The following is a 26,048-nucleotide window of genomic DNA, read 5'->3' as shown; positions in this document are numbered from 1 at the left end:
ACCTGTGAGGGCGGGATGTTGGTCAGCTGACTTCCACAAGTCAAAGGTGGGGTCAGGTAGTCGTGTGTTCATCCGTTCATTCATCCGTTTTCTAAACTAATATACTATAAGTAGTATAAAACAATGGCTTCAGGTGATCAGAGTCCACCTGTGATGAAAATACCATTTTCACAGAAAGACAGGTTAGTGTGGTGTTAGATTTCAAATATGAGTCGATCACAGTTCATACCATTTTGATTGGTTCCTTCTACCATCAAATAACAATAAAATCATGCATGAGTATGTAAGGCAACCGAGCAGGGTCACGGCCGTAGTTTTTGAAAAGTCTTGTTTTATGTAAATTTTACGCATAATATTTATTTACAATTTAAAAATTATTTTGTAAATTTCACAATTGAAATCGATATCAAACAAGCATATGTCAAAATGAAAATTACAAATCGAAATGATGCCCTTTATGCATTTGTAATTTCACTTCACTTTAAAAATAGTTTACATTTGCAATCTTACTTTTACTTTGAAAATAGATTTACATTTGAAAATTTCTATTCACCTTTGAAAGTGGATTGAAATTGTACTTTGAAATTAGATATAATTTCACGTAACAGGGAAATCGCGTAACAAGTACCGGGAGCTCACAACAGTTACTGCCACGCCCCCTCGACCTGTATTTATGGTTGAGTTGCTGGTCCCACACATATATGACAGCCATGGAGGGTCATGACCATACCTTTTGAAAATAAGTCCAATTTCATAGTACCATTTTAAATGCCTAAATTACTATACTCTATCTTCTCGTAATGATATTACTGATTATTAGTAAAATTGCAGACTGGGATGATTTAGTCCTGCACATGGAGAACATAGCTTCACTAAAATTCCGTAGTTCCTACACGAGTAATAGGTGAATCGTACATGAATCGTATGAGCTTTTACATGAGTGTGAAGACAGACTTCGGTTCGATTTGCGTTTGATTCACGTTCGATTGTCTTACGTTTCGCATTTGATTCGTGTTCGATTGACTTACAAATTATCAAAGTATCTATAACTTACACAAAAGTTTATATATAGCATATTTTGTGTAGGAAATATGGGAATCATGCAATTTCTTTTGGGGAAAATCATGGTTATAAATAGTCCTACAGTCTCGCTCACATCGGAAGTCACATGGGCTCAAATATGTATAAAATAGCCGTAGAAACAAACAAGAAACGCCTAAATATATTTAAAGAAAATTAAATTTATGTAAAAAATGATATAGTCACAAATTATCACCACTCAATTTAAAAACAAATAAAATCTTTGAAACAAGGACGTTAAAGGACGACGTAAAAAAATTGATGTCGGATAAAAAACTTATTTCCTTTAGTTTGGGGGTGGGGGGTTTTGACCTCAAAAAGTTTCCATCCTACAAAAACGATTTTATTTTTTAATGGTTTTTAATGGTTTTAATTTTTTATTTATTTATTTTTTCTATCCAATCATGGACAAAATAACAGAAAATGAGAAAACAAAACATCCAAGATGAGAAAATGGTTGGACCTAGAACCAACTAGTACTGTCCAATTATCAATTTGTATTTAATGGTGAATGTAGTCTGATGCCATGATCAATGTTAATCAATTATGGAAGGGGGGGGGGGGACTAAAGGAATTAAGTTTTTTATCTTTCACTGAACTTTTGATGTTGTCCCTAATGATGGTGTTTTTATTTATAATCATTGCCTTTTGACTTTCCGTGCATTCACAGACGCATCAAGAAACTGACACTATTAAAGTATTTATAACCTTGATTTCCACAGAAAATACTAAATTGATCTCTATTTCCCGCTCAAAAATATTGTTAAATTAGCTGAAATTGCTATATATCAACATTTGAGTGAATTATAGGTATTTCAGTGGATGTTTCAATCTCACGTGAATCGAACGGGAATTGAATGCAAACCAAACGCGAATCGAACCGAACGCTGTCTTCACACTCGTGCTCCTACTCATCTTCAATTGTATATGTTTGTTTAGTAATCATTCCCTCGATCTCTTGGAATCTGAATCTCTTAGGGTGACTATTGTGATTCATGAAAGATTGACTCCCTAGGCCAGGCTCAGATTGACTATCAAAAATTGACACCCTAGGCTAGGCTTTGTGTGACTGACAAACATAGTGATCTATGACAGATTGACTCCCTAATCTAGACTCTGGGTGACAAACATACCCAAACTTCTTGATTGTCAGGTCACTCTTTTTAGTGACTAGTAAATTTGTTATTACAGTATGCATTTCTTTTAAATCTAAAAATTGTCAATTTCAGGTATGACAGGATTCAAGAAATTTTTCGAAGTAAGTATGACTGTGACCCAGCATTCTATGCCAGAGCACCAGGTCGAGTGAATATCATAGGTAAGTATAATGTCTTTATTTACCTGACTATTTATCACGGTGAACATTTCATTAGTTGCATGTTCGTACTCGTTTTGTGTTCACAAATATCACCGAAGCTCAAATGTTCAATTTCTTGTGTTCAACGGTGTTCATTTTAAGTATGCCAATTCTGCTGGGCTAATCTTTCAACATTAGTTTTTAATAAAACAACAGCACCTTCTCAAATTGTATAAAAAGAAAGATGGTGACCAGACTCCAATATCCAAATGACATTTCGTCATGATGCATCTGGTTGGAATGTAATACAAAATCACAGTTCTTGACGATCAGAATGCATGGAGTATTTTATATAATTTTTTATGTGGAATGAAATTTTGATAGTTAATTCAAATTACGATAAGATTTTAGTGTAACTAACTTACAGTTAATGAACACGTGTTCTAAACAGCCATGGTTCTTCAAAGTGAAAATATTTCCTTCTAAGACACACATCAGTGTACATAATATGTTAACCCACATGAATAAATGTCCTATAATGTTTGCATACATAGCATTGGTGCAAACTTAGTGATTCTGAAGCCGCACTTTATTGATGTTGTCAGTTTCTCTCTCTTTTTTCCTTTGTTTGATTGTGTTTTTATTTTCATTCATTTTGCCTCTGTGATTGACTGTCACCAGGAGAACATATTGACTATTGTGGTTATTCAGTATTACCTATGGCAATTGAACAAGATATTGTGATTGCTGCTGCACCTACCAATACTGGTCAAATTACATTGGTAAACACAGATCCTGAATATGGGTAAGTTCATTCTCATTTTCATTTGTCAGTATACATTAATGCTGTGTATTTTCTACCATTGGTAGTAAAACCTGTTTACAACGAACCCTGTGTAAGCTGGAAACCTGTTTACAATGAACCCTGTGTAAACTGGAAACCTGTTTACAATGAACCCTGTGTAAACTGGAAACCTGTTTACAATGAACCCTGTGTAAACTGGAAACCTGTTTACAATGAACCCTGTGTAAACTGGAAACCTGCATGTTTACAATGATCCCTGTGTAAACTGGAAACCTGTTTACAATAAACCCTGCGTAAACTGGAAACATGTTTACAATGAACCCTGTGTAAGCTAGAAACATGTTTACAATGAACCCGGTATAAACTGGAAACCTGTTTACAATGAACCCTGTGTAAGCTAGAAACATGTTTACAATGAACCTTGTATAAACTGGAAACCTGTTTACAATGAACTCTGTGTAAGCTAGAAACCTGTTTATGAACTCTGTGTAAGCTAGAATCATGTTTACAATGAACCCTGTGTAAACTGGAAACATGTTTACAATGAACCTTAAGTAAACGTTACATAAACGCTATCTAACACCATTTTAGACTTGTTCATATAAAGAACCTTTATAAATCAAACCTTTGTAAACTGAATAGTTTTTGATCCCATTGTGGTTTTTTTACCGTAAATTGAGTGAGATTTTACCATGTAAAAGTAAATCATTAATGGTATTTATCTTTCCGTTTTCTTTCTCAGACAATTTAGTACTGATGTGAATAACATCTACATTGATAAAACAACACTGAAATGGTACAACTACTTTTTGTGTGGTTTTCTTGGGATCATAGAGAGCCAAAAATTACAGAATCCTGTTGGCCTCAACATGGTTATCAATGGTACAGTACCGAAAGGTGCCGGATTGTCTAGTTCCAGTGCATTCGTATGCTGTGCTGGTTTGATTATAATGTATGCAAATAAACTCAAGATTTCAAAGGTTAGTAACAATCATAGAAGTATGAATAAAAACTGAATATATAATATTTTTTTGGGGGGTATGTTAAGTAAAACTTAAACTACTCCCAAATGTTTATACCATAAGCTCCATGTATTTTTATGTAGTTTTTAGTTTGTGTCAAAGAGAACAATTTCATTTTGACTCATTTTTACATTCTAGAACTTTTTTATTTTTGCTCTTTTGTGGTCAAAACTTATATTTTTTCAATTTCTTCCCCCAAAATATGAACTATTATTGTTTTTATAATTGTTAACCATGTATAGGGAGGGATATTCTATCTCCGAAAGTATATCTCAGATTTTCTATTTTTAGCAATTATTTAGTGTTTTTTAACTGTAGCTGTAATTAGTAGCTAGATTTTAGTTTTAATTAGCACAATTTATAATTTAATCAACAGTAAGTGTTTACTGTATTTGTAGATACAGTTTTATTTATTTTGCAGATTTCCGCAATGATCACACATCTTCTGTCAGATACATCCTATCATTTCAAATCTCAGACAGATGGAATATTTCAGCTAACAGTTTTAATATTGTTAAGACACTTCTTGACTTTGTTTCTCTGATTTTATTTTCTCTAGTTAAACCTGGCAGAAATATGTACATGGAGTGAGCGTTACATTGGTACAGAAAGCGGTGGTATGGACCAAGCCATTTCATTCCTAGCTGAGCCTGTTCATGTAAATGCAACAATGGATATTATAAAATATTGATATATTGTCAGAATTATTATTTTGTCTTTCACTTTATTACTAACATAATAGATAGAATTGATTTCTCTTTACAGGCCAAACATATAGAATTTCATCCATTGAAAGCGACTGATGTGAAATTACCAAATGGTGTTGTATTTGTCATCTCAAACAGTAACGTTGTCATGGAGAAAGCAGCATCATCACATTATAATATCAGAGTAGCAGAATGCAGACTAGCAGCTCAGGTAATAATGCTGTTATGTATATAAAAACCATCCTGATTAAAATTAAATGCTTTTTTAATTACTATAAAGAAATGTTGTCCCCTCTAAAATTTTGATCGATCACTGAATTGTGCTGTTTACAGTTGTCTAAAATGTTGTTCACCTCAGATTTGTCTACTTGGACCAATGAACTTGTAGTTTAAACTACACATACATGTACATATCGGACATTATATCGGTCATATGCACATGCATTTGTTTTATAATTTGATTCAAGATGGCCGAATGACAGCCATTTTTAAGGCAAAAAGTCATCATAATCACATATTTTCATCATTCTTAAATCAGATCTCAGTCATGTGTTGACAGATATTATGGATATCACCTCAGTAAGCATGCAATATCTCATGCCTATAATACAAATGGATGTACATCATTGATAGTGACTTGTTTTATATATTTTATTTTATACATACTACTGGGATGTTTTTTATTATATTTTATTTTGTTATTATTTTATTATTATCGCATACATCGCAAACTGTGTGTTTTTTGTTGTCCTTTGATAAAACAGACAATGAGGCCAAGACAAAAGACTTGTTTCTTGTTCTTGCGTCAGTTCATCTTCATGTCCATCACTGTTCTCTCTGGGATTTGTTCATTTTGGTGTATATTTTTGGTTAAAAAAAAATATTTTTATTCTCCTTTAAAACAACTTGCCAGATTGCTTTGTTATTTCACATCTAGGACTTTGTGTGGAATTGGACCAACATTTTATTTTTGTCTGGTCTCAAATATTGTACATTTCAGATAATTGCAAAGTCTAAAGGCTTAGAATGGAAAAAAATACGTTTACTTGGTGATCTGCAAAAAGTATTGAATGTCAGCCTTGATGATATGATCGCCATGGTTACACTCATACTTCATCAAGAACCATATTTGAAATCAGAAATCTGTGAAATTCTTGAAGTCAGTGAAGCTGATCTAAATCAGATGAGTCTTAGTGATAATACCCTGCACAGTAAGTAATTTGTCTTGTTTAGCGATCTCGTACTTGACAACTTTTTTTTTCTTTTAAATTAATGCTGGATTTCACCACCTTTTTAAATATAAAACAATTGTAATTAAAACCATGAATGTTGTCAGAACTGAGAACTACGCATGTGTTCTCTTCTGTTCTCTGGTATGTGCACTATGTGCTAAATGCAGTTCATTCAAATGCAATAATAAACATTGTTGACATTGTAACTATCTCAATAAAATACCATACGTGTACGGTATATCTTGAAGGTGACCAGTACCCTAAAACCAGGAAATATCCTTCCATATTCCAAGATAAAAATGTATGGCAGTTGTCTTGTCATGTGTTTACCCAGATTATTTACAGATAGATAGTTTCACTTTATTTGATAGGGGTGCCATCAATTTTAATTTTAAAAGTATGTCTTGTTTTTTTACTTTTGGCTCAAAATAGTAGATTGTTTGCCATTTTATTATATTTTTGCATATCTGAAGTCATTTCCCAAACATGCTTTTCTTTTCTTTCAAATTTCAAACATTTTACAAACATTGAAAAATCTAAATTTCATTGCTATATACCGGTAATTTTTTAAGACATGCATTGTTCAATCTTTTTCATAATTGATATGCTCATTGAACATGCCGAATTACTGGTGTATGTCTTTTCTTCCTTTGTTTTGTTTCTTGGTTTTACTCCTCCAAAGTTGACCAATTTGGAGCAAATCTGGTACGTTGATAGGTTGACAGATGTATGTCAAGTTTTTTTTGATTGTTTTTGATTAAATAGCTAAATTCAAAATGACAAATAATCATAATTTCAGTGCTTTATCAAACTTTCTCAGATATACATTGATAATTGTGATGATTAAACATGCAGATTTACTGATGTTGTGATGGACTGGTGGTCATTTTGTTTTTGCATATGCAGAATAGGGTGCTATTTAACCAATGAGAGATAATCATGTGAAAGTTTTGCAGATTAACTGATAATTCTATCTTCTTTAAATACTGCACTGCATAATGCTTTTGCCAGAGGTGATTCTGTTGATAGAAACTTTGTGTGCTCTTACTCCGTACCATAAGATTATGATCCACAGTCCTTGTTTGAACAAGCATTGACAGTTATTTTACAGATTTGGTATTATGGTTGAGCATGCAGAATTACTTTGTTTCCATGTTTTGATTCAAATGGCCTTCTTTTTTTGTTATTTTTTTTAGAATATTTCAGACGTGCCTAAAGGAACATTTCAACCTTCGTATACCATGGCATAAATATGCATATGCAGTCAGTTAGTCATCCAATCAAAGATAGCTGCTGACACCATAACTGTTTTTGTAATGCACTACACTACACTCTGTTTTTTTTAGTTAATAGTCTATATAATCTCATTTTCAATCTCACTGAATATTTGTTAACCACATTGTGCCATGCATGGCTTTTTTGGAATGTAATAATGGCTGATAAGAAGCCATTTCTTGGAGACACCCTGTGACCGATCTCGTTCAAACTTGGCATACAGACAATATATGATGACCTACATATGCACGCCAAATTTCGTTATGACTCGATTAAATATGGCTGACTGGCAGCCATTTTTTGTCCTCAAATTTGCTAAATTCTGATATTTAAACGTGTCTGGAACTGTTTCTCATAGCTTCAGTATGTCATAAACACACTGTAATCATTATCAAACTTTCTATTGTTATGATTCAGTCACATCATTCAAACTCCATGACCGGGCCAAACATGTCTACGCTGAAGCAAATAGAGTTCTGCGATTCAAGCAAATCTGTGATGAAAGACCACCTGATACCAAAATGTTGCTTGGCAACCTGATGAATGAAAGCCACACTAGTTGCAGAGATCTTTATGAATGTAGTTCCCCTGAATTAGATGAACTCACCAACTTGTGTATGTAAGTATAGACTTTGGTACTATCCCATCCTTTATTTACATTTGTGGCCAACCAGCATGGCCATGTCCGACAAACAGTGTCATGTCTGTTGTGACAACACCAAATTTCACACTAGGTGACTTTCACTTGTCATTTATATAATTTCCATTTACATAACTTGATATTGTACAATCAAGCTTAACCTCAAATGGTGCCAGGCTTGGTATAGCCATGTGTTTACTTGAAAGATTGCTTTCTTAGTATACACAGGAGTCCTATGACTACTATTTTATGTATCCCTCTGTCCTTTACTTTTCACATGGTACGCTATGCTGAAATGCTACATGAAAGCTAATGTTGAGTAGTTGGCATTTCATTTAAATCAGTCATGTGATGGGGGGCCAAAAAAAATGTGATGTATGACACACACTGTCATGGAAAATGACACATAAAATCATCAGTAAAAATAGCGACACATTTAACATTTCGCCCAGGGCTCTCAGTAAGTCGTCATCTTGTATCGTAATTCCAGAGGTTCATTTAACAAAACTGAATAGCGCCCTCTGGAAAACTGGATGCAAACCTGTAGCCATCTTTTTTCCCTTGCAAGTGATTTAATGTACAATGTCGGTGTATAGTGTATATGCTATGCTTTCATGTTTTGGCAATAGTCCTTACAAATTGACACTAATGACACAGGACGTGTTTTATTCCAAATCTGATTCAGAGAAAAAATATTGATAGATGCAACTACATTTGTATAATATTTTCTTGCAGATGCAGTTGCACAATATGATGTGGTTAATACCCACAATAACATGGGGTATTGCTCAAAACAGTATCTGAATATTCTCACAAACAACATGCTCAAAGTAGTACACAAAAGCAGCAGCAAATAATGACATTATTTTGTCTTAAAATGTGAAATATGTAACCTCCTATAGCACCTTCCTGAACACATGGTAACAGTGTTATGGTTTATCATCATATTGTTTAATACATGTATTGAATTTCTTCCCTCAGGCAAGCTGGTGCATATGGATCCCGCTTAACTGGTGCTGGGTGGGGAGGTTGTGCAGTTTCCATGGTTCCAGCCAGTAAAGTTGGAGAATTCCTTGCCAGAGTACATGATGGGTATTATGCAAATGATCCCCAAAAGAAAGCCAAAGTGGAGGAAAGTTTGTTTGCAACTCAGCCTGGCAGTGGTGCTGCAATTTATATTCCATGATTATCTGTTTCCCCTTCATTTCCTAAATGCAAATTATTTCTCGTGTCATATTATTATTATTTGTGATGGGTGTTTATACATTAACCGTTCATTATTTTAAAGTTTTCACTGAATCTGACTTTAATAATACCATGCTGTGACCTCAGTGTTTCAATCACTATGTTGCTTTGAAATTCATATTTTTCTAAACCTGTTTGGTATTATAGCACAAAGTGGGACTAATGGAACTTGTGTATCACTTACCTGATATTTTGTGGTACAAATCTGTGCATATTCTGATTTACTTTCAGTGTGTCTCTTTTAATATCATGGCAATGTGTTTTTTATGCAGGAAATATATAATATGAATCTGTTTTGTTTAGGGAAAGGGTATATACATTCAATGACCTGACATACTATAGTGTAATGTTGGTGAGAAGATAGGTTAAACAAAAAAAATAACAAGTTGCTTTCTAGATCTTATAAAAAATATATTTATAAAATCAAATTATATACAATTTCAAATACTATTATATAATATTAATTAAAGAAAATAATGTCAAGTACTTTTCTAGTTGCTGGAAAACAAAATGAAAGCTTTAACATATTATTGGCTGTAGACTGACCAAACATAATGCAATCATGGTCACGAACCAAAAAAATCCACATCGAGTTGTAGTTAGATTTGGTAACATACATCAACACATTACTATTTGCTTTATTCACCTGTTGTATCCCTAGACTGAAAAAGCAAGCTCGCTCCCTCTGACCCTATCCAAACGAGGTCACTATATAGCAAATCAAGCCAAAGTTTAAAGTGTAGACAATATAATATGTAAGGAATTTTCCCAACCTGAAAGTATAGGGTTTCCATGACTTCAGTTGGGTAGGGTCACACGGGTTCTGGTCCACAGACTTTTCGGTTATTAAACATGGATGACATTTCACCTGATAGATGTATGGTTCAAGTAGAGTAAAATATTTCTATATCATTCTGTAAAACTTTGAATATTGAACAAATAAATTTATTTTAGATTTAAATAACTGTGTGTGGTAAATAATTTTATCTACCAACATTGAAATGAATGATAAACAAACAAACAAGAACATTTCTTCTAGGATTTGATATCTAAGCATTTCTTAGTGTTCAGTACTACAGTGAATTCCTAATAGTATCCACAATATCTCAAACAATACACCATCCACAGGTATAATTTTGGATTGCATTGTGGGAAACAGCTTTCTGTGTTGTCTCCAAATGGTATTTGTGATCAAAGCATTTTGTTACCCCTGCAGTCATATGTTGGTAATCCAGGTTTGGCTAGGCTGCCATGTAATTACATCAAGGCAATCCAGTATTCAGTCATCATTTTCATCTGATGAAGAGGACCAGTCATCCCCAAATATGCCACCGGCAGCTTGACTTGTTTGTTTTATCTGTTTTGGTAAAGGTATATCATTTTCCTGTTGACAAAAAAAAAAAATAATGACAAATAAATGGAGAGTCCCTCAAGATATGATCTTATCCTGTGTACAAAGGCTTTGTATAATGTCTAAGTAGGAACTGAGAACTGTCAATAAAATACAAGAACTACAGTAAATTATCAAGAAATTTTATAAAATGATGTCTAAGTACAGTCTAAAATACAGAACTAACTTGTTATATTCACAGTACTAGACTATAACTACTGTACAATAGGTTTGACATTACAGTGTTCTTCCCACAAATACCTGTTGAGTTGAGTCAGTCATTGCTCCAGACAAACTTAGGGAACAATGCTGTCAAAACAACCTTTATCATGACTGCTGAACTATCTTGCAAGTCTGTGCGAAAGGAGACTACTAAATAAACAACTTAGAAGAATTGGATTCCTCCATTAGCAAATTAGGTAACTTAAAACTTCAGTCATTTTCACATTGTCAGATCAGACACAGGGACGGTGGATCAGATTAGGACTTTATGTAATATCAATATTCAGTGAGAAAAAGATTGAATTGAAAAAAAAGAATATACCACAGGGAATTTATAAAGCAGAATAACTAGATCAAAACATGCTAAATTAAATTATAATTCATCTTTGTCATTATGTGAGAATAGTACTATGAGTTGGAGGAATTATCATGGTCTTTTCTAGTGCAAATCTGCATTTATTGTTAACACAAAATGAAGTATAGGCAGTATAATGGGATGGGTGTATATTGCTAACAAACTACCTGGATACTTATTCAACACCAGTTTACATATCTATATATGGTATGGTTGGATCTATTACCATGATTAATCTAGTACATAATAACTACAGTGCATTTCAGTGTGGCTCATCGCCATTGTGCAAGTCTGGGTACATGCATTATTTGTGTACAGTCCACATATTCTGACCAATCACAGTGCTTTCTCCCTAAATTCACTAAGACATGCAGTGTACACAATCCTGTTCAAAAATACCTCATCGTTTATTTCCGTCATGACTGCCATTATACCTTCAAATCCCTGTATTCAAAATTTATAAAAAGCATGACAGAAAGAAGGGGAAAAAATGTATATTTGATCAATATAGCGACACATTGTAATCAGCTGTTGAATAGCAGCAACTCCATCACTGATTAGAATGAAAACATACAGATTTGAAGGATTCTGAAATATTATGTCACTGGTTATATGATTTGCCATTAATCAAAGGCAACATAATTTTTACAGTTATGAATAGCAGTAAAGCTAAAAATCCATTTCCTGCTCAGATAACCGAGAAATATACCAGTAAATGTGATGAGAATATTTTACAGATATTGAGAATTGTTATGCAAAGTATACACTCTGTATATACCAGACAAGAACACGTATGACTCTCGATTTAACTAACTGATAACTCTCAATTTGATGTGCTGAATATGCCAGCCTCCACAAAAGTCAGTTTTCCCTGTACACGTAATAACCAATATTTTAGACTCACCCTTTTATCCAAAATCTTTTCACTCAATATCTTCATGTCAACACTATGTTCAATTAACTGTTTTCTGATCTTCTCAATCTCACGCAGTTGTTCCACTTTCTGTTTTTCAATTGCAACAAGCTCCTTAGCTGTTTGTTCACTAATCCTAGAAAGAAATATCATTATTATCACATGCATCATGCACATACCATGTGATATTTTGATATCACTCTGCGAATAATTGATTGGTCCTTGTATGTAATTTAAAAGTGTCTATAAAATCTATTAACTTTTTCACTATATACAGATTATTTGAAATGTTTGCCATGTCATGTTTTAAGTCACATATGCATTATGCAACTTTATTCTGTCAATGCACGGGATTCCAACATTCTATTTGATAATTACTTGTGAGATGTGTGGAGATTAGGAATAGAATTATCTCAGAATCTCAGTTAAAATAGTTTCTATAACCATAAATATAGAATGTGAATATTGCTACCAATAAACTGTTTTCAAGTAAATGACTTCTTGTTTGCAAATGAAATGAAACATGCTAAGTAGCATTGGACCTGCAGACGCAAATTCCGCCAGTTTCTATTGAAAAAATAGTTGTGAAACCAAAACAGATATTCAAAATGAGTGACCCATTATATCAGATTTATTAAACATGCAAATATATACAACATACCCGGTACATGAATGCAAGTAAAATTGTGAGTTTGAAGATCATAAGGTAAATACTATGGAGTCTAAAACTCATTGCTGTTTCAGTACAGGCTCAGTATAGCCCAAAATAACATGCTACTTACTTCTGGTACTCTATATGCAATGTCTTGGCCATTTTTTTAGTTTCTTTGATAACTTCTTTGTATGTAGGTGCTGGAGGAGTGATTAAAGTTAAGGTGCATGCATGTATATCTGTGTTTGTTGATTGGTACTGTAGTATTGATTATCTGACAACACTACATGTACATGTACAGGAATTATATTCCTTGTTTGATAACATCAATGGTATCAAAAACAAGGACAAATTTATATGTATTATGAATGCCCATACTAGACAACAATTACTGGGGTTAATTAAATATATCAAAACAGCGTATACAATAAGTGAGCAAATAATATTACCACAGTAGTTTACTTTTTCTTGTTTGTTTGTCACACTTTTTGTTTTGTTTGTTTTTAACTTTATTACCTTCTACATGTGTAGAAACCAAAAAAGAATTGTCAAATTTTCTTTAACGTTGTAATAAAGCAATATTCTATTCTGTATGATAACTAAGCAGTCTTTTCACATCTACATGTATATAATTCCACAGTACATGAATAATAAATTAACTAAAGCAGTTTTTAATCGATGCTTTTGAATTCAGAAGAAAACTTCATTAACCCCTTTGTTCTTGTGTTATATTTTTAATTTACCTTTTTGTAATTTTTTGTTTGCCATCAACACTCAATGTAATTGCAGCTCTTAATGTTTAAAATTAGTTAGAACCTGTTTTAGAGAGAATCAGTGACAATGCAGCAACTAGATAAGTAAATAAATATATATTTAAATATTAAATAAATAGAGTGTGGGTTAACAAATTTAAAAAAACCCTTGATACAGTGTGAAATTTTAAAGGATATGGAAGTTTTGCTACTTCAGTTCTTCTGACATTTTTTCCTCTGTGTTCATTTGATGCTAAATCTTTCATATAAAGATAATGTGCAACTAGTGGTGATCTACCAGTGATGTTGAATTGTACACGTTCAAATTCAGGACCTGGACCTATATCATGTGACTGGATAAAACGTAGGTAAATTTTGATAGCAGAAAAAAGAACAGAAAATACATTGACATTGAACATATTAGTATACTAAAAAGTCTGAAAATGATTGGATAAAAACTTTTTGAGTTATTGTGGCACAATCAACTGGTTAATAATGCTGATGACTGACCAGTTTGACTTTTAGCTTTAAAGCCCGGTGGTCGTCGCGCAGCGTGTGTTTGAATTTCATGTAAATAAACAATGTATTTTACACACGTTGTATATGATGCTATGAGTCCCATATCGAACAGAACGCGGCACGACGACTGTCGCCCTTTAAAATGGACACCATTTGACCATCTTCAATCATGAAACAAATGCCTGTGAATATTAGTGTGGCATGATGTATGATATATATGTGTAAACAGCAAAATTGCCACCAGTCGGCCATTTTGAAGTCGATGTGCTGAACAAAATGATGTACATCAATATCTCATAATGTCCAGTGTTGTGGTAAGTTTGAACAAAATATGTCCATACACAACTAAATACACAACATCTTGAATCAGATTGTGAAAACGAATGAATCTGCATATGTATTCCAAGATGTTTTATGTATGTGTGAAGTTTGAATGTGATCAGTCCATGCATGTCTGAGATAAATGGTTTCCATCTGCACAGAGACAATTTTGGAGAAAAATTGCTAGATGGAAAATTAGGGAAAAAATTATTTTTCTAAAAAATCACCCCACCCCAAAGTTTCTAAAGGAGCATTAATATAGAAAGTTTTATTTTATAGAGAAATATATACCTGAGTTTTGGGACGACTGGTACCAGCTGTTGGAATTCTTGGTTGTGTTACAGCAGCTGTTTTGCCACTCTTGGTTGTTATCTGAGTGATTTCTCTGGATATACCTGGTTGTACACCTGATGACACATCATACATACTCTCACCTTCCTCTGCGGCCAGTTCAAACTCAATAGCAAAACTTGCTGTTAAAGAACACCAATCAAAACATGAATGTTGTTATTTTCTCATCTTTTATGTATTACCCTATAGTAGTACAATATTTGAATGACAGAAGTATTCCATCATCATTTGTCAGCCCCACATTGACTTGACCACATATGTGTGCATTTAAGTAAATATGAAATTGCATTTATTGTAAAAGTTGAAAACATGACTTTTTTTGACATAAACCTCTGTCAGTTATGTAAGCAGGGCTACTAATAAAGCAAATACAGTACATATCTATTAAATGGATCAGGGAAAACTATATGTATGTTATTTTTTGAAGTGGAATAAGATGTGCAGTTTGAAACCATCAGTCCTATCTGTATTTATATACCTTCTCTATTGACTTGACCATCTTTAAGAAGAACTACTTTTCTTAGGTCCTCTTCTTTTTCTTTTGCCATATGTTTTGGTTGTAGCCTGTAGGTATCCCACTGTTTCCATGACCGTGGTTGTGGTTTCACACCTGAATAGAGGATGGGTATAATAAAAACACTAGAACTGGTACCATAGCACAGCTTATATTATTTAATTTAGCCAATGTTTCAGTGTTTTATAGTATATCAATTCTTGACTTAAGCTAACAATACAACAAACTAATATATGTTTATAACATCTCAGAGGAGATGGATTACAATACAGTTACCACAACAAATTGTAAATATTGAGGTTTAGCAAAATAACCAGTTAATGACAGTTTTATTCAGTCTGTCAATTCATTCAACACACACAACACTATAAGGGATTAACCACTGGAAACTATGGGAGGGGAGATGATAGAAAAACTGTAATTTATTTTTTCCTTAGTTCTAAACATGATTATATTTTTTTTGCTTTTCTCTATACAAACTTTATGTTTCTGTAAGTTCCCTGTAAATTTTATTTGTCAAATTTTTCCCAGCTGTGCAGATTCTTCACGACATACACAATTCTGAATGGCCAACCCCTCACTGTACTATATTCTCATGACGAATAATAAAACAAACATTCTACATTATCATATGAACCAGGTTTGCTAACCAAGTACACTAGGACTTATTTTTTTCACTGATATCACATAAAACTCATCTCACCTGTGATCCATTCATGACACAAATCACATAATTCAGTTTTAAATACTCCTTCAAATTGCTGATGGGAATCGGGGAATGCTTCAAAATATGCTGCATAAATAGACTGTGCTAAACAGTCTGCATACACCTGTAACAAAACAATATAATTAGCATCACACACAACATCACTAATAATCTACACATGGCAGGTATGTGTATTCTCAGCTTTATCACCAGTTCATTTGTTTCCAATGATGTCTTTATCCCGGAGAAATGCATTTTGTTTCAACATGTTCCATAAATACAATTATAAATGCTACTTGATGTTTGTGAATGATTTTGTCTTTCTTCAGTCATTCTGTGACACCTACATGTAGTTATTATAAAACATGAACAATTATTGTGCTTATAAAATTTCTGGTTGCTCACTGCTGAAATGGTGCCTTTAATGACATGCACAAATTAATGCATTTTTACTGGACAGTATTTTAAGCACAAGTATAACACCAGCAATGCTTGAAATAAGCATACACTGTCTCTATTTTAACATTGAATAACAATTTATAATCACTTTTTATGACTATGTACTAATGTTTAAAAGCAGGGAATATCATAAAACTGACTTCAAAACAAGTGAGCAAGCAGGAAAAAAATCAGTATCTGAATTGTGTTTTGAAAATAAATGACATTCCATCAAATCCAAGTAACTACAAAATAACTGGTAATGGTTTGGCATTGTCGATGGATTACACTCAACTTCATAGTGATCTTAGTCACTATGGTCTCATGCATCAACCAGACACTGCAAATCAGCTGTACATGTCAAATGATATATATTGACAAGTATGACTGACACATGTCAAACAATACATATTGATGGAAATAACAGTCAAATTAGTCATATATATATTACCAGATATGACAGGCACTGGTGTCAAACAATATCCATTGACACAGATATGATGGATATAATACTTACAGCAAAAAATTTATCTTTGATATTGGGATTAACACTAGTAAACAATGCAACAAAGCTGTCAGCAATTCTATTGAACAATTTCTCTTGTTCCTCTTTCCTGTCAGTCTAATGAGATAAAGAGAGGAATACACATTGATAAACTACATGTAAGAATGCCACATGAGAGAGTCATAAGAATACATATGAATAAGGGATCAGTTTATTTTGGTGCCTGTTGTAGATTTCTTCAACATTTTTTATTATAGTACACAAGGGAACATTACTAAAAATATGCATTGATGAATTTACAAAAAAATCTGCTTCCAGTTTGCAAAAATCTATGAGTACCACCCCCTTGTGCATTGGTATGGCATAATCAAAAGCATTCACATGACAGCCTGATTGAGTGTAAATTACATACCTCCCAGCTGTTCAGGAAAAACCACCAGAAAGTATCCTGCATAACTGCTACTGATGCCTCAGACAAAAATAACTTCTTCCAAAATTTCTTAAATCCAGGCTAGTAAAAAGTAACAATTTTCTAGTACATTAGAAGTCAAGTTGACATATCATGGTTTTATTTATTGAGATTTACAAGTTTGTTTCTATCTATCAATCATCATACTGCACTGCATTAAGAATACTATGCCTCACAGGATGGACTTTAATGTTTGAGAGAAGTTGACTTTTCTTTACACAGTACTAACTTTTCAATTGTAAGAGGGGTAGTATTATTATTGGAGAAAATAAATAAACAAAAAAGCTTGATAATGATATTTACTTTGAAATCCTGTGCATGTGTGACTCTGTCAAGAATCTGTGGTGATTCTAGTTGATGAGGAAGTTCTGTAAGTTCTTTCCTATTGAATCCTGGAAAAGAAGCATTCTGAAAATGCCAATAAAAGAACTTTAGTATAATTTTGGTTAACTAGTAATCCAAAGAATGTGAGCTGCCAATTACTGTATACATGTATCATGTGCATTTTCTACACTCATATCAAGGTTTTACGTTATTACCATTAAATCTGTATTAGAAGCCAGATCCCTAATAGAAGCCGCACCATTTTTTTTGAAAAACTGAGAACCAAAAATTCACCATTTCTCTTATGTGTAGATGCTCTAATAGAACCCCATCCCCTCTATTGCATTGTACCATTTCAATAAAAGCCGCTGCTTCTAATACAGATTTTACAGTAATTACACACCCTAGATTCATACACTATAGTTTTTCATTGCGTAATTTGGTTTACGTTGTCTGACACAATATATAGAAACAGACAGCATGAACTCCAAGTGTTCAGGTGACATTTAGTGGGAAATAAAACCATGCATGGCTGATGAAATATCATATTTACATTTAACAAAACCAATGATATAATCATTGGAGACATAAATAAACCATATGAGGTTAGAACTATCTAACTACACTGCTGAAGCCAATTGATTGTTATAGAGACATTTTTTTACATAGATCACACAGCTACAGATGAATAGAAATGATAAACTAAAGTAATGTTTATACCTCCACACTTCTTGTCTTGGTACCTAAAATCTGATCTTTTATATCTTTTGTATGTTTCTTCTTTCGTCCACGCTGGATCTGCACGGCATTTGACTCAGCAGCTTTGATCATAACTGAGAAATAGAGTAATAATTTGTGATAACAAACATGATAAATCAGTGAAGCGATGAGTGCAATGTTAAAGAAACATAAATGGTAAAGCAGCGAAGTGAGTAAAAAACACAAACATGTACATACACAGTAAACATATATCATTTTTGTTGACATACATGTAGATACTATACTAACTAAACTATAACAATTTTCATGCCACAGAAGCAACTTTTAAATGTGTAACTCCCAAGTATTAGTACAGGAAAAAATATTACAAAGGTGATCAACCTGTATATTTTAGTTGCCCTCAAAACATTCCTCATCTTGAGTTTCAAGACAATTATAATGTTTTCTAGCTATGGATAGGGCAAACCTGGTTCAAATATGGATTGGTCAAGACTGGTCCAGATATGGATTGGTCAAGACTGGTCTAGATATGGATTGGTCAAGACTGGTTTAGATATGGATTGGCCAAGACTGGTCCAGATATGGATTGGCCAAGACTGGTCTAGATATGGGTTGGCCAAGACTGGTCCAGATATGGATTGGCCAAGACTCGTCTAGATATGGACTGGCCAAGACTGGTCTAGATATGGATTGGTCAAGACTGGTCAAGATACGGATTGGCCAAGACTGGTCTAGATATGGATTGGCCAAGACTGGTCTAGATATGGGTTGGCCAAGACTGGTCTAGGTATGGGTTGGCCAATACTAGTCTGGATATGGATTGGCCAAGACTGGTCAAGATACGGATTGGCCAAGACTGGTCTAGATATGGATTGGTCAAGACTGGTCTAGATACAGATTGGCCAAGACTGGTCTAGATATGGGTTGGCCAAGACTGGTCTAGATATGGGTTGGCCAAGACTCGTCTAGATATGGATTGGCCAAGTATGGTCTAGATATGAATTGGTCAAGACTGGTCTAGATACGGATTGGCCAAGACTGGTCTAGATACGGATTGGCCAAGATTGGTCTAGATATGGATTGGCCAAGACTGGTCTAGATATGGGTTGGCCAAGACTGGTCTAGATATGGGTTGGCCAATACTAGTCTGGATATGGATTGGCCAAGTATGGTCTAGATATGGATTGGTCAAGACTGGTCTAGATACGGATTGGCCAAGACTGGTCTAGATACGGATTGGCCAAGATTGGTCTAGATATGGATTGGCCAAGACTGGTCTAGATATGGGTTGGCCAAGACTGGTCTAGATATGGGTTGGCCAATACTAGTCTGGATATGGATTGGCCAAGTATGGTCTAGATATGGATTGGTCAAGACTGGTCTAGATACGGATTGGCCAAGACTGGTCTAGATATGGATTGGCCAAGACTGGTCCAGATATGGGTTGGCCAATACTAGTCTGGATATGGATAGGCCAAGTATGGTCCTGATATAACCAGCCCTGACTGAAGACTGATTGGTCAACCAATATTAGCCTAGTTATTGATAGGCATAGTTTTGTCCAGCTTTGGGCAACTTGGTATGGAAAACTAAATAGTGGTCTAACTATGGGTCAGCCAATACTATGTGTATGGATAGGACTAGACAGTCTGCTTTGGGCAAACTGAAGTAGAAAGGAAAAGCTTGGCCAATCAATAACTTAAGATAGGTCTAGCTATAATGAAGCTAAGATTGACATTAGAATTGTGGCAAATAAAGGTCATTATAAATAAGAGCAATAGTTCATCGTGAAAGAATTCAGATAATATAAATTGTACAATGCTTGATGACTGGAAACCAGTCTATAATTGTATATCAACACATTGGTAACCACATTTTATTCCATACATTATTTCATTTTTTGTTGGATTTTATGTGACCATGATCAGCCATGAACTATCATTATAGTAGTTCAGACTTGCCATTACTATGTTTAAGTGACATGAAGAAGCAACATTTATTAAGTTGTATGAAGTCTAGTGCAACTACAAATTGCTAATTGACAATTTCCTGATTCAGCAAGTCTATTGAATATTTATCATTAATTAAAACTACTCCTAATGGTTGTCTAATGACTAATACTGTGTTAACAGGTGACATATAACATGGCTAAGGTAAAAAACAAAAAAACACACAGTGCCAAAAATAAAGTGCTTCTAACACCATATGCCAGTTCAATGTGCAAAGCTATAGATATGATGGATTGCTTGTTATCACCCACCTTGCTGGAACTTTAGTCCTGTGAGAGAATGATCAGTGGAATGGGAATGGGAAAGGAGAGTTAATGGTGATGACACTCCTGTTCATCCATTATAAATGAATTTAAGAAGCCAGTAAATGAGTGAATGTGGGGAAAATATGATGAATTTAAAAAGGGGAATGAGAAAAAAAAAAATTACATCAGTAGTATCCATGACAGTTGTATCAGTGGCAGGGTTTTGAAACATCCTCTGATTTTTAGCTTTTGTTTTCAAAATAGAAATAATATACAGCATACAAAATACATTTAACACTATACTATTAAACTTTTTCAGTTTTCACTGGATTATTTTTTAAAAGGTCATTCATGTAAAGTGCATATCTGTTCTATGAATATTTGAGCAAAAATACAAAACATGGCTGAAATAAAAATGTTCACAATCAGCTGGCGTAAATATACAGGTGTATCATATACTGAAACGAGTGTTGCAGTAGTTCCCATGATTTTCACTGGAATGAACACTGGTTATTTGAATGTAAATTTATTCGGCCTGCCTAGAATAGCCTCATAACAAAGTTACATAAACTTGTCTGAATAACTATTGGTGTTTCTGTAAATCAATGTATTGCAATAATTAAATAGAGGAATTCAATCTTGGACACATATAGCAGCAAATAATGTGCATTTTTGCATGATGCTTCATAGCTAAAGTAAACTACCTAACAGATGACAAATCTTGAAAAACATACCATATTCTGGAGAGTGGAAAAGATTCTGATTGATTCTAGAAGTTCTTGGTTCATCAGTTAGGATCTCTGTTGTATATACATTTAGCCTTTTTTCTAAATTGTTTAGTTTTTCTTCCAAGTCATCCAGCAAATTGACAGGAAGAGCTGAAATAGTTTTGTTAAGGAGATATAACCACCTGTGTTGACAAAAATCTGTGTACTTTACAGTGTACTATCACAATATATACATTTGTTATTATACTGTTTTGAGGTATGGTGTTTCAGTGAAGTAATGAGTAGGTGATTGTAATACACCTCACTTCAGCCTTTGGATGAATTGATTTGCCACAAAGCCAATGTTTACTTCAATAGAGGCTGACATAATTGTCTTCTTCTGGTGGTGATTGTAACAAAACAGAAACCTGTAATTGAGCATATCCTGCATACATTGGCTAACCGTTTGCATTTGTGGGCAAAAGAGCAATTAGATAGCAGTTAAGCTGGAATCAGTGTTGCTAATATTGATAACATGTAATGCATGTTCTGGAGTATCAGTTTTACTATCATTGTCACTCTAGCTACCAGCGCTTATATTCGCTTTGAGAATCCTTGTATGCGTACCATGAAAGAGGCCATAAAGATAGCAATTATTTGGACAATCATAATTCTAGTGTATACATGTACCTATATAGCAGTGTAATTGTGAAGGATACGTGCATGCTTGCGAAGTTCATCAACAATATTATCTTTGCTACCAATCATTTTTCTTTCATCTTCAAGACCCATCTGTCCTTCTGATGTCACTCTCATTGGCCATTCATCCTGAAATATTAATAAACAATTAGTCCAAGGAAAAAATGTTTCTCGTAACAAAATACTGTTTTTTTTAATTATATTTTATTTATTTTTCCCAGTAGAGTACAGGTTTAACAGGTTTTTTTCTTTCGCAATCACAAGATTGAATCAAAGAAAGCTTAGAAAGAACTCCCGTATGCTGAGAGTATTGAAGACACATTAAAAATTAATTCAAAATTACTTGTACTTGAGATATTGATGGAATAGCTGAAAACTAATTACTGTGAAAGGATTAATTATCCACTGGGTTTTAATTTTGCTTATTTCGCTGACTGGAAAATGCGCTAAATTAAAACCCAGTGAATATGTAAAATTGAACGTAGAACACATTATCTAAATTATAACAACATGAATTTAAAACCTACTGAATATGCCTGGAATGGTAAATCAGTGAAATTTAAACCCAGTGAAAATTAGTCATTTTACAGTATGTAAATCAGATAATTGATTCAATACATTGAATATATTATTGCTAACAAAAATGGCAAATTAAACTCGCATAATAGGAAGTGGGGTAAATACCTAAAAAAGATTGTTTCAAGAAATGAGCAATTTGCTGAGCCATAACCTATCTCTGTATTCTACTTGTACTTATCATTTCATTAGATATACTATGTATGTATACCACTTGTACTTATCACTGTCAATAGATACTGTAATAGATAGGTAACACTGATATGTAATTATTACTTGATTCCAATAAATATAAAAAAAAATCAAAAAAAAAATCAGATAATTGATATGAACAGATTTGAGTGTAAAACTAATAAGACCTGCGTAATGTAATTTCTATGTACCAAGTTTAATTGAAATGTGATTAGAACAAAAAAACTATGAGTTATTATTAGAGAATTAATATGAACAAATTTCAACCCAAAATTAATCGGGCCTGTCTATTGTCCTAAAGCATTTATGTACCAAATGTTATTCAAATGTGATGATTAGTAATTGAGATATCAGTGTTAATTAATTATTTTAATTAGGTGATTAATAAGCATAAATATTTTCCAAAAACTAATCGGGTCTCTGCTTAGTCCTAGGTTCATTGAAATGTGATGATGATTTTAAAATTCAATTAGTGGTTCTTTATATATCAGTGGAACACTTATGGGGGGAAATAACTAATTATGCAAATTAGGTAATTAATATGCACAAATATTTACCCCAAAACTAATCAGGACTCTGCACAGTCCTTAAGTAACTATACCAAGTTTTATTGAAATGTGATGATTATTACTTGGAATATCAAAAGCTGAAAATTAATTAATTATGCAAATTAGGTAATTAATATGTACTAATATTACCCTAAAAACTATCAGGTCTGTGCAGTGTTGTATGATATATATGTACCAAGTTTTATTGAAATGTGATGACTAGTACTTGAGATTATATATCAGTGGAAATTAAAGCCAAAAATTTACTAATCATTATGCAAATTAGGTAATTAATATGCATGGATTTTACCAAAACCTAATCAAATCTGCACATTGGCCCAGAGCATCTATGCATCAAGTTTCATCAATCAATCAATCAATCATCAAAAACTGACGTATGGTTCTTGAGATAGCAGTGGAACAGACACACACAGAGACACACAGACAGACACACTCACTGCAAAATCTCCTTTTTTGTGCTTCGCACACGGGAGTCAAAAAGAATGACTAGCAGTTCAATGTTAGTCATAACAGTGTATTTCTTTATAAACATACAAATCTCATAATCCATTCCAAGACTAAATCAAATAATACAATGATTTTCACACAAAAAATCTCAGATCAGCAATATGCACATTAGGGTATTAAGTTTTATGAACATAAAAATATATTCACAACATTCACAATTAATTTAATCTGCATTACGAGATGTTAAACACGCAATCACAATGATTGGTCAAAATATTCTTCCTTTCCATCTCACTACCTTAATAAAGCAATATATATCCTAATATATGTTCTCAATGATTTATAACGTAATGGTATGTAGTTTCAAAACCATGCACAGTGATATGTGATGAAAATCTCACAAAAAGTGAACTCTTGCGATTTGCAAACATTTGAAAGTGATCCTATTTTGTGCACGTATTTGTAACTAATAGCATCACAGAATGCATAAACATAAATTAGTGAGAATATTGTGGCATTCAAAATGCATGTGAATAAAAATTTGTGAATAAAACTGACACTATCCAAAACTATCAGAGATGAATGCAAATTAATTCTTACACAGACTCACTAATTTTAATTAGGATTCTTAGAAATGGAATTTCTTTTGCGATGTTGTGACCTTTTTCAATTTGCTTGTAATCTTCATGACATCTCGCACATACTTTATGTAGTATGTATATAGTATATTTTATTTTATTTGACTCAAATTAATGAATTGGAAATACATTAGCCATGGTCAATAATCATACACAAAAAAACAACAACACAATAACAAGAAATACAGATATTAAAAATAAAATAATATGTATATATCAAAGGGATTGACTATTTGAAATAATGGAGGTGGCTGGAATAATTGAAGAGTAGACACTCAGACAGAAAAATTGCATACATGGAATTGCAGGGGAAAATGTAGAAATAAAACATTGCAAAAAAATTGCACTGGTCACTCTCCCAGCCACTCCCATGATTTTACATCGTTTACCCCCCCCCCAAATAAAAGTTAAGATTTTACAGAGCACCAAAATGGATCTTGTTTTTTAATAAAACAACAATTAATTTTTTTTTAAAAAGAAAATTAATACTCAACACTCACAAATCCTTCACTTTTCATCCAAGCATCTACATCTGAAGGCGGGGTTGGTTTCTTCATTTCTCTTTTCTTTCTTTCCTCTTCTTCTCGTTGTTGGTCCTCTTGTGATTGACCACCGACTTTCGCCATGAGTGCCAAGACCCTGGGGTCAAACATTGGGTCATTAGTCGCCATGTTCGCGTAACTCCCCAAATCCGTAGAACACTGATTCGTTACCGTAGTATCTTTTTTTCTTTTCAAAATTGTTACTGGTAACTGAACGTCCTGAAGTCGAATGAGCTATCAGCTGTTGTATACAAACAGGGCACCAATCCAACGAGTAAGTGATCGAGTTCGCTTTCTAATCCAATGAAGGTTTTGGCGAGTCTGTGAGTGAGATTCTCACAGTCTTGTCACAGAGGAGAACTATTTTTCGAAAATTCTTATCAGTACATTTTCCAACTTCGTCCGGTTAATGTATCAATCACAAAATTAGCGTCGTTTTATGTTGCCAAGGAGGTCATGTTGTTGTAGTTAGTCTCGAATTCGGGTTGATCTTTGACTAGTATTCACTGTCTTCGCCACTGTTGTATCTGCGTGTCAATAGCGAAAATAAGTACGTTCGCTGGTGTCATGTACAATATCCATAACTGCAAAGCGATTAACACTAACAATCAGACGATTCTTGAGCACATGTGTTCTGTTGAGAAAGCGAAATTGCAGTAACCCTAAACCGAATCTGAACAAAAGACTAACGTCATCGTCGTTATAAGGTCACCGTCACCGTGTCACCACAAGCGGCGCTCTTTCGTTTTGCGGAGTTCAAATTATTCTCACAGTGGAATTCATCATCAGCTATAGAACAATACCAAAAGAAAAACTGCTGCTATTGTGACCTATTCTAGTAAGATCCGGGTATAATTTGGTATAATTTTGTATGAGTAAACAATCAATGCCATAATGATGAAATCATAAAAACAAGAACATACAGAGAACTAAAAAATGCATGACTCGGCTGATGACTGCATAATTGAAC

At 33.6% G+C, this 26,048-nt stretch overlaps 2 protein-coding genes across 2 annotated transcripts; one reads left to right on the top strand and one right to left on the bottom strand.

Annotated features, from left to right (window-relative positions):
* The first annotated feature begins 49 nt into the window (after positions 1–49).
* LOC100376157 (N-acetylgalactosamine kinase-like) lies at positions 50–10,267 on the top strand. Its single transcript, XM_078007692.2, has 9 exons — positions 50–182; positions 2,310–2,398; positions 3,059–3,182; positions 3,925–4,162; positions 4,764–4,862; positions 4,970–5,122; positions 5,912–6,122; positions 7,836–8,037; positions 9,040–10,267. The coding sequence occupies exons 1-9, from the start codon at positions 124–126 to the stop codon at positions 9,242–9,244; spliced, it is 1,380 nt and encodes a 459-aa protein (XP_077863818.2). The 5' UTR covers positions 50–123; the 3' UTR covers positions 9,245–10,267.
* On the bottom strand, positions 9,903–25,784 carry LOC100376007 (protein FAM227B-like). Its single transcript, XM_078007695.2, has 16 exons — positions 25,037–25,784; positions 22,135–22,243; positions 21,443–21,586; positions 20,715–20,732; positions 18,455–18,567; positions 17,714–17,818; positions 17,354–17,452; positions 16,954–17,058; positions 15,996–16,122; positions 15,257–15,388; positions 14,719–14,900; positions 13,786–13,940; positions 12,966–13,043; positions 12,175–12,319; positions 11,670–11,714; positions 9,903–10,687 (listed from the first exon to the last, which is right to left on the bottom strand). The coding sequence occupies exons 1-16, from the start codon at positions 25,205–25,207 to the stop codon at positions 10,583–10,585; spliced, it is 1,833 nt and encodes a 610-aa protein (XP_077863821.1). The 5' UTR covers positions 25,208–25,784; the 3' UTR covers positions 9,903–10,582.
* Positions 25,785–26,048: the final 264 nt, after the last annotated feature.

Source organism: Saccoglossus kowalevskii, chromosome 13, assembly GCF_978046115.1.
Source record: "Saccoglossus kowalevskii chromosome 13, keSacKowa6.1, whole genome shotgun sequence".
Classification (NCBI taxonomy): domain Eukaryota; kingdom Metazoa; phylum Hemichordata; class Enteropneusta; family Harrimaniidae; genus Saccoglossus; species Saccoglossus kowalevskii.
The sequence above is the reverse complement of the archived record's forward strand: the minus strand, read 5'-3'. Positions and strand labels throughout refer to the sequence as shown.